This window comes from Erigeron canadensis, chromosome 9, assembly GCF_010389155.1.
Source record: "Erigeron canadensis isolate Cc75 chromosome 9, C_canadensis_v1, whole genome shotgun sequence".
Lineage (NCBI taxonomy): Eukaryota > Viridiplantae > Streptophyta > Magnoliopsida > Asterales > Asteraceae > Erigeron > Erigeron canadensis.
Window position 1 is genome coordinate 1484173 of NC_057769.1, and position 10228 is coordinate 1494400.

Consider the following 10228-nt stretch of genomic DNA (forward strand, 5'->3'; position numbering starts at 1 on the left):
TAGGGTGAGAGATAGGTTTGGTATCCGAACCTGAGGTTTTGTTATATAAAAGGCGGTCAAATAGTCAACAGCCGACGTGGTTGACGAACACGTGGTTATTTGTGACTGGGGGAAAGTGATTGGGAAGGTGTGTGGGACCAGGTGAATTATTATTGGAGGATTTGGATGGTTGAGATTGAGTTTTTTGGTTTTGATCGGACGGTGATAAGAAGGGATAGTTTTGGTGTGGGGTTTGGTGTCTGGAAGGTGACAAAGGTGTTTGATTATATGGGGGTCCATCATGTATGTAACTTTGAAATAAAATTATTATTTTTCTTATTTTTTCGAATGTCGGAGGAAATAGTGAAGTTAAAAAAACGAATTACATATTCATTTTTCCTATGAGTATCGAATTAGAATTGCTTTTAATATGTCTGAATCGAAACTAATTTTAAAAATATATATATATATTAATTTTTTATTATTTATATCTTTTAACACAAAACTATAGGTTCATAAAATGCTTGCATATTTTGTTAAAAAACAAACATACATTTTTGGCTTTGCAGTGAGTTTAAAAATAAAGCATTTTATGTTATTTTTTTATCATATAAAAAGATATCCATAATGATAAAAAGAAACATTATACAAAAGCGACAAAAAACTTTAGATAACTTTAATAAATTGCATGATATCAATTAAGTGGATCCTTATTACATATGTCACAAACAAAAGCGAAAGGTGCACACAAAAGTCAGCATATAATTTGGCTATAAATAATAGTGTTTGCTGCCTAATTTCGACTACCATCATAAGATTCTCCACTTTGTCCCAAGCTTGATTCTATTGTAAGGAAAACAAACATTATACTAGTTAGACATGTTTAATTTTATGGATTTTAAACTATTTAGACATGAATAATTGTTATATCGAAATTCAAATACAACAAAATTCATTAATGGTGTATAATATCTAATTAGTAAGTTGTTATTTTGAATTTGGACAAACTTTTCTAAGATTGAAAAGGTTGACAACTAATTTATGTGAAATACTACATATTTTTTGATAAAAATATATATAGAGGGAAGTGTTTTTCCTTTTTTATTTTTTTGTTGCTAAATCTTTGTCAATATGTTTATCTCTTATTAGTTGTTAGCTTTTATATTCACTTTTTTTTTAAGTTACCAAAGATAATAAAGATAAAGACTTTGAGTTCGGGATATATGTTTTCATCACAGAATGGTTTTGGCAAAACATCTAGTTGCCCCTAGTGTTTCTACTTTCTTGTTTGTTTTTGATCGTTGTTGCCCATACTACTGATACCATTGTGTTACAACCTTTTCAGTGCGTCATTGTCCAAGAACGAATGTATAGAGTATGGAAGAAAAAGGAACAACTTTTGGAATAATTTTTTTCTGTTCTCTCAAAAGGGAAATTACAATGTTTAAATAGAAAACTACATCTCTGCTCTATATATATGATTTTATTAGGAGATCATGTAAATAGTTAATGTGAATATATGATCATGCATAGAGATGGGCAAAACCGGTTTTTTGGGGGAACCGGTTCCAAACCGGAACCAAAAATCGTTTTAGCCCAAACCGGAACCGGTTTCGGTCATCCTTTTGACCGGTTCTTTTTTGGTTTGTTTTCCCATAAACTGAAACCGAACCGACTTTGAACCAATTTTAGGAACCGAGAGCTGAAACTGGTTCAACCGGTATTTTTCGGTTTCGATTTGTCTTGATCGATCTTTTGCCCACGTCTAATCATGCATACAACATGGGACATATTTGCATCAAACTATCAAAGCCATCAACGGCTTAGTGCCTTAGTCTGATGTCTTCATCCAATATGTAACAAAAACTTTAGGCCCAACTATGGCCATAGGACCTGTCTTGGACTTGTATAATGTGTAATTTAAATTTGTATAATTTTTTAGGCCCAACTATTAAAATTAAAGTTGAGGCTCAACTATGATCTATGACCATAATTGCAACGACTCCTTTTGTCTTTACTAGAAAAACATTGCAAGGAGCCTTGCCGTTTGTTGTAAAGTGATTCCAAAACCATTTTTGTTCTTTCATGTTTTACGAGTAGTTCTTTCCCTAGCCTACGGTTGGGATAATTCACAAAATAACTTTAAGCACATTATCATTCACACGTGTAACATCTCTTTATGGTCATTCACACGTGTTGGCATGACACTATGACTAACACTAACATTGTACCATGTGTCAATCACAAAAAAACAACCTCTTATCCACAAAATCAAATCCTATAAATAAATTCTAAATCTTTTAAATCACCAACACATCATAACCCAACTTCATAACATCAAACATCTAAGAATCTTTCTTTCTTAAAATGGCAAGTTCTATAATTCCATGGGAAATTCTTGATCTTGTATCCAATATTCTTGACCCTAAAACTTTAGCCTTAGCTTCATGTGTATCAAAAACATGGTGCACCACCATGTCATCCGACCACCTTTGGGAACAACCATGCACCACCACCTTTCCTTCCCTCTCCCACCTCCGTACAACCACCGTTCCACCACTCCCTTACAACCGCCTTTTCGGAATCGGTCACACCGCCACCAAACGCCGCCAACAAGCACCATCAAACCCAAAAATCACTCTAGAAAACCTCATTTTCATCATAACAATAAACAACTCAAACTCACCACCTATAACCATCATAAAGCCCGGAAGCAGTCTCTCACTTGACCCAAAATCTCTGTTTCGGTTCGATATCGATGTTCGGGACCACGAAAAATGGCTAAAGTTTGAAGTATTAGATGAAACGAAGGTGACATGGAATGTGGTTTCAAAAGGGTATGAAAGTGTTTTCACAATGATGAATTGTAAAGGGAAAGGAAGCTTTGTATCGGGTAGTGATGGGTGGTTTTCGGCGGAGTTGCCGGCGGCAGGGTGTTGTTGTGCGGCGAGTTGTGGTGGGTCTAGTGGTATGATGGCGGATATGAAGCTGGTGATGAGGGAAGAAGGGAAGAAAATGGTGGTTGAAAGGATTAGTGTGGGAGTGATGAGTATTTTGAGTTGGAGATATGTTTGTGTTGATGATGGGCTTAGATACTTGCAACATTTTCTTCAACCTTGTAATAGTAGTAATAGTTTGTGATATGTATGTATATATAGTCCAAGAATTTTATTTATTTATGTGTTTAATTAGCTTTTGTGAATAATAAAATTGTGGAATTTGATTTCAATTATATATACTTGGTTTCTTTCCTTTTACTTGATTTCAATTATCAAATTTTGGCATTTGATCGATGTCGTTGGACCTTTCTAATTAAACTAGACAAACTTAAAATTGATTGATTGATTTTTTTGATTAAAACTAAAGTTAAGCATGAACTTAACAAAACTTCCATTAAATAAAAGGGATCATTCTTATGCTTCAAATTATGCTTTCTTTTATGTAACCTCACTTATATTCATTGAAAATCACATAGACATGATTCGTTATAATGTTTGGATTGAATGAACTTAAGAACTAAAGTAATCGGTTGTGATGATTCACGATAATGAAAAACCGGGGAATTGACACAACTAGATTTTTAATTCATTAACATAGAATTACAAGTTCATGAGAGATTCTTTCAATAATCCATGATAAACAATAATTTGAAATCAAAACATAGATGAAATTCATTTAAAGTCATAAACATGTAATCGTTCATTCAAATCCAAACAACATTAGATGCAAAACACAATTAAGAATTAAACATCTAATCCAACATGAATATGAGAAAGGTTGAACATAAAAGTCTTACATAATTGTTCACATGAGAATGATCAATAGAAACTCTAGCCTATAATCTTCATCACTGATTCTTTAATTAAGGCTTGAATTTCCATGGAATTATGATATGATAATGATATTTGGGGTGTTGTGTGTGTGAGAAAATGCTCCAGGGATGAAAAAATATGAAGTGGTAACTTCCCGGTTCGTGTTTGAAAGAGATATAAACTGAAAAATATAAAATCCCTACTTTTTGGAATTTTTGTGCAGCTAGGGCCGTCCCAGACTATGTCCCAGAAATGATGATTTTCCAGATTTTTGCCTTTGACTTTTCTTGACTCGTTTCTTCATCCAATTAGCTCCATTTTGCTACTTAAGACCTGAAATCACTCAACAAACATAAAAACGCCCCAATCCTCTATTAACAAGCACAACAAGTATCGTTTTAATCCATTAAGATTATGCAAATTAGGCGTTCATCAATGTCACACAATTTTATAGTATGTATCTTATAAACATCAAAATTAAAAATCAGATCATTATAAATATATATATATATATAAATTTGTCGTGTAGGCAGTTTGTGAACAATTATCTATCTACAACATTTTATATAAACTGGGAAAATCAATAATGATCTGTTCTTCGATATCAATCTTATGATTTAAAATACTAATCATCTTAATATCATACATAACTAAGCTTGTATAGACAAAATTTGATTGATTTTTATGAATTAAAATCTCAAGATAATGGTCTTATAACTTAATTAAATAAGAGACTTAAGTTTCTCAATTGACTAATCAGAAATTTAATTTATTTAAAATTATATTTTCTTGCTTTACAAGTAATTAACTTTAAATGGAAACTTATTTTTTTTAAATTGAACTTTTTTATCTCAAAAACATTCACAACTTATTAGATTCAATTTATATAAAAATGAAATAAGATTGAATAAAACATAATGAAATATTCATTTGAAAACTAAATTTTTTGTAAAAACTGTTTAAAACACAGTGTAATCTGAATCTAACTCAAAGTGTTTAAATTGTGTTTTCTAAAAACTTATTGCGTAATCTAAAAAAAATTGTGTCAAGTTTTAGATCACAATGTGTTTTTGATAGCGCGTGAAAATCATAAAATTGTTCAAACACATTGTGATATGAATTTAACACAATGTATTTTTTTTAAAAAAAAATTAAAAACACATTGTAAGGCAGAGATAGTGTAAGCCGAGATATTATTATTATTATTATTATTATTATTATTATTATATCACTTACATTAGAAATTCATAGGATTTACATTAAATTAGTGGTAAGCCGAGACAGTGTTATTTTCTAAATTAACTCTTAAACAGGGATCCGAGACCCAGACCCTGTTCTCAATTCTCATTTAACGATTTTACAGGTATTAATATTACACACATGTAAGGCAGCAAGTATTGATTTAACACAACACATTGAGGTAGAAGTTGCACAGAAAAAATAACTCACACATAACATTTTACTCTCGGCACATTAACGGATACGAACGTCATTGAGCAAACTAGAACCCTACGGTACAAAACTAAGAAATCATTTCTTTACACTCCATCTATGTGCTACAACTCCCCCATGTGAACTCGGGTTCACCGGTGCACAATAATTACTTGATTTCGTCCCATTTCCATTGTTCCTCCGGGAACGACTTCCCTGATTATCATCCTTACGGGACCTTGAAGTTTTATATTTTGACGCGTACCTCCCACTCCCTACTTTAGGCTCGTTTCTAACATCCGCGTAGAAATAGTTATTGTTATCATACATATTCCAACCCCAGTAGTCATTCCTACTGTCACCCCAACCTTGATCTCTTTCGGCTGTTTCGTCGTTTTCAATCGACCCCCACCAATTACTACCATTATTATTATTATGAACAACATCCTTTCTGTTTCCTTCAACTTCCCAGTGATTCCCGTTGTATTCTGGAGATGTGTTTGGATCTATATCTTTCTTTTGGTCGTCATCACTATCTCCCCATCCGTAAGTTGAGAAGCTCTGATAGGAGGGAGGGAAGGTAGAGCCAAAAATTATTACTTGTTCGTCTTTGGAACTGGAATCGGGGACCACTGAATTAGATTCCAAATCGAGTAATAGATTTGGGTCTACCTCAGAATCCCAATTTATGTTGTCGATATATATATCGGGATCCGGTAACCAGGTGTTATGGGGAAGATTATACATATCTGCATAGAATTTATCTTTTGCGTTTTCGAATGCTTCTTTTCCTGCAGAATCGTTCCAATTTATTACATTGTCGTATAAATGGATGAATTTCTTTAACTCCACAAGTTTCTTCCATGGTATAGAGCCAACTGAAGCACAAAATTTTTTCTCCCATGAAGGGACGCCTTGTTGCCAATTCGAACTCCCACCTGAAACAAAACAAAAGCAGAAAACATTGTCATTATATCTCTTCCATAATGCAAGAACAAGTTTAATAAGAAGTATCTACCAATGTCAAGCTCCATACGTTAGGTAACATCTATATGTCGGATGGTAAAAACGAAGAACAGAACTTGCAGAATTCCACAAAAGGAATACCGAAATTCTGTCTTGATACACAATATTCATAGGATCATGTTGAGATAGCCTAACGGATGGGTTTGTTAACAGGTACAGAAAAAAAAAGGTCCTTATAGTACCAATGGAAGTCTGTCAGATTGGGAGTTGTCTACCAGATTCTGCAAAAACATTTTTGTGCTTTTAACGTATGGGTTAATCTGAATACAAAGTCTTAGTAGTTACGACCATAATCTGAAATTTTCACAAAGAACCATTTAGGTATTATTGAATGACTTTTGACCTATTCAACCCATTCAGCTAGAGCTTTAATTTGACCTGATTGAGACAAAACTTATTCTAAACCAGTAAGCTGAGTCAAAGTTGCCACCAATAGGACCATGATTCCTTTTGAAGGACCTACAAGAAGCGCTTCCACACAACAATGTGTGAGTATGGTATCAGGAGATGATCTTGAATTGCATACCTAACACAGTGAACTTATGGTGCAAAACCATATTTTACACGAACTTGATTTGGGCCCAAAGGTTAGGCTAGTGTTGCAGGGTATCAATGATGCACATGGAACAGGCTAATCAGGAAAAATAATATTTAGGGTGCGGTTCCTGTAGAAAGATTAAATCCTTACTCCTGGTCAAAGATAAAATTGGAACGGGTTAATATGTAATAGGACTTGGGACAGCTATGTGACAGACCAGGAATTTTAGTCTACCGCTAGTTACCAAGAATTTTGCAGAACTGCAGAAGTTAATACTTTCCAACATTTTTGTATCAATGGAAGAGTTGTAGGGACCTACAGAATTTTTCATTATGCCAATAGAACCGCATGGAGTTGTAGGTCTATAAATTAACGAAAATTTCTACAGAGTGTTCGTTACATACTTGCATCTTCTTATGCATGTTCCCTAAACAGGCCTAACAATTGTCGACAGATAGTACTTGGAACCACAATCTTTTGGTGGTAAGGGGTAAGGTTCCCTAAAATGCGACTAAACCAAACACTGTTTGGTCCCTATAAGAGTTTTAACTCATCAAGGACTCAAGGTTTCTGCTTAAAGCATAATTACGAACTTCCAGGATACATTTCACATTTTGATGACAGGAATACCACTATACATCATTCACTATTCATTATTCCAAAAGGTACTTATAAGCCAACTAACCCTAAGGAAAAATCTTGTTGGCAAAAAACTAACCGTGGAATTGTTCAAAACTCGACTATATTTAACATCAGGCGGATCTCTAAAACTTGGGGAAAACTATTCATACAAAAATAACAGGTAATGCATTATGCATAGATGATAGTTGTTATAAAAAATGAACAAGAAAAGTACATATTTATTATAAAACATTACAGAGTACAGGATAACATTATTGGACATGAAAGATATACAGAGTAAAGCCTGGCGAAGCGAACAACATAAATGAAAACAGAAAGGGTAACATTATTGGACATCAAAAGAAACTTATCATTTAAACAAAGCCTTGATATAATTTAGATACAGACGATACAAACAACATTAAGTGAAAACAGAAAGGGTGCTGATGAAACCTACGAAACAAAATGATGATTAAGAGGAACAATGTAGGAGTAGTTAAAGTATCAAATCAAATCTACAGAAGAGAGTTAATACGACGGATGATACTATTCAGATTAACGAAATATTAATTTTTCTATTTTTGTTTTGTTTACACACATCAATTATGTGCTTCTGGACATCATTTTCACAATATTTCAAATTCATTTTCATAAGTTTCGCTGTGTTATGCATGGCCATCATCGACATCAAAGATGTACCACTTTTCAGATCACGAGAAGTGGATAATCTAAGTTCTTATCCTTATGTACACAGTATATCATATCTACCAATAGACCGACCTACATCTTGAAGCAACTAAAAGGAGCTATTTCGTGACCATAAGATCCGTGGTTCTATCCACCGAAAGCTTTTTAAAAAGACCTAAAAAGCTAAGCTTTTACCACCTAGCACTTAAAAATTGTTCAGAAATGGGCCATCTAGCAGACCAGTTTTAGAAAACACAAGAAGTGGCAGGGCAGCTAATCGAATTTCTAATCTTTATCTAGTGTCTACCAATAAGGTCACCTACATCTTGAAGCAACTAAAAAGAGCTATTGCGTGACCATAAGATCAGCGGTTCTATACACCGAAACCTATCTAAAAAATGCATACCACTTAAGATTCTACTACAAAGTAACAATTTTGACAATAGGGGATATGTAAGAGTCTTCTAAGTAGTAGAAAAGTGAAAAACTTTCCAGTATTTCTTTATAAAAACCGAAATGACAGTTTCCATCATCGTTTAACCACACTTTTAGAAACTCAATTCTGCCATAAGTATTTTCCTTTTCAAAAATGAAACCACTTTATGTTTCCTAAACTTGAAAACCAAAGCAACTAAACATGTTTTCAAAACAATCGACAGTAATCTAAATATTTAAGAATGCACATTTCATTTTCTTGAAAAATGAAAATAAAAAACTAAAGAATTTTCTGTACCTAAACACACCCAGATATTTTCGCGTTCCCAACAGGTAACATAAGTCTAATTTCCCAAATCGACGAACCTTAAATACAGGATAATTTGCCACAATGCCACACACGAGAAGATAACTTAACATACTAATTCCGACAATGTGGGTACCGTAAAGTTTCAATTTTTTTAACAAATGTGCCCTAAAATCGAGAAACTGGACTTATATTACCTTTTCTAGACCTACAAATATTCAAAAATTCTCAAACTTTGTAATACATCTTAATTCTTAGACTTACAAAATTAGTAATCACAAAAAATACCCTGTAAATACATAAAATATATAAATTTCTTCCACCAACATATTAAACATCAAATATAGTACTATTTTTTAATTTTTTTTAAATCCAAACTCAAATAAAACAACATTAAATACAAAAACTAAATTAAAAACCAACAAAAACTAAAAAAACAATTAAAATTCATACCTAAAGGAGGCTTTTTGCAGATATTATTATTATTTAATTTTGTCCTTGTAACTTCTTGATAATGATGATGGTGATCTCTCCAATTATCCATATAAATTATATCACTACATCAAAAAAGTAAAACAAGAAAACTATAATTAAATTTCATTTAAAAATTAATGAAATTAAAAAAAAAAAAATTAGAAGTGAAAATAGTACCTCGAGAGAGATTTATGGCAGAGGTTGAGTTGGGTGTTATGGAAATGAAATGGGTTTTTATTTATTTTATTATTATCTTGAAATGAAAGTGAGCGGATCTCTAAAAAGCGGTGGGTGTCAGGGTGTGTATGTTACTATGTTTTAAAGTTTTAAACTTTCACCCGGGCCAAAAAAAACCGGTTAACCTAACCGATTCGTTTAAAAACCGATTAACCTAACAAGTTATTAACTGATTTGTACTGTATCGGTTATAGGTTATTATTAACCGTAGGTTAGTAACCGATCATCACTTTCAAAACAATAATCGGTTATTAACCGGTTTTTTTTCAATAACATTAACCTATAACCGGTTAAGCTATATATTATTAATAATATTTATATTATTTACATTATTAATTAAGTAAGTGGATATTTATATTATTATTAATAATCTGTATAGTTTTCTGCTTCAGTTAATAATAACCGAAAATAGGTTAACCTATTCGGTTAACCGGTTTTTTTTAACCGTAATCGATTACCCCGGTTAAGGTTTTTTCGTATACTAACCGGTTATTAACCGATATAGGTTAACCGTAATCAATTATTTTTTTTAAAAAAAAAAATAACCGATTTCAATTACTAAAAAAAATAATCGGAACCGGTTAACCTATTTTTGCACCTCTAACCCCGGGTTTTCACTTCTTTGTTTGCAAATTTTTACTCGCATGGTCAATTTTTTTAATTTTTATATTAACTTTTTTA

At 32.5% G+C, this 10228-nt stretch overlaps 2 protein-coding genes across 2 annotated transcripts; one reads left to right on the top strand and one right to left on the bottom strand.

Annotated features, from left to right (window-relative positions):
• The first annotated feature begins 2307 nt into the window (after window positions 1-2307).
• On the top strand, window positions 2308-3137 carry LOC122584004 (probable F-box protein At5g04010). The gene has a single exon (XM_043756372.1). The coding sequence runs from the start codon at window positions 2347-2349 to the stop codon at window positions 3118-3120; it is 774 nt and encodes a 257-aa protein (XP_043612307.1). The 5' UTR covers window positions 2308-2346; the 3' UTR covers window positions 3121-3137.
• A 1907-nt stretch (window positions 3138-5044) lies between these two features.
• On the bottom strand, window positions 5045-9582 carry LOC122582347 (GATA zinc finger domain-containing protein 4). The gene is made up of 3 exons (XM_043754718.1): window positions 9488-9582; window positions 9290-9393; window positions 5045-6160 (listed from the first exon to the last, which is right to left on the bottom strand). The coding sequence occupies exons 2-3, from the start codon at window positions 9378-9380 to the stop codon at window positions 5322-5324; spliced, it is 930 nt and encodes a 309-aa protein (XP_043610653.1). The 5' UTR covers window positions 9381-9393; window positions 9488-9582; the 3' UTR covers window positions 5045-5321.
• Between the last annotated feature and the right edge of the window lie 646 nt (window positions 9583-10228).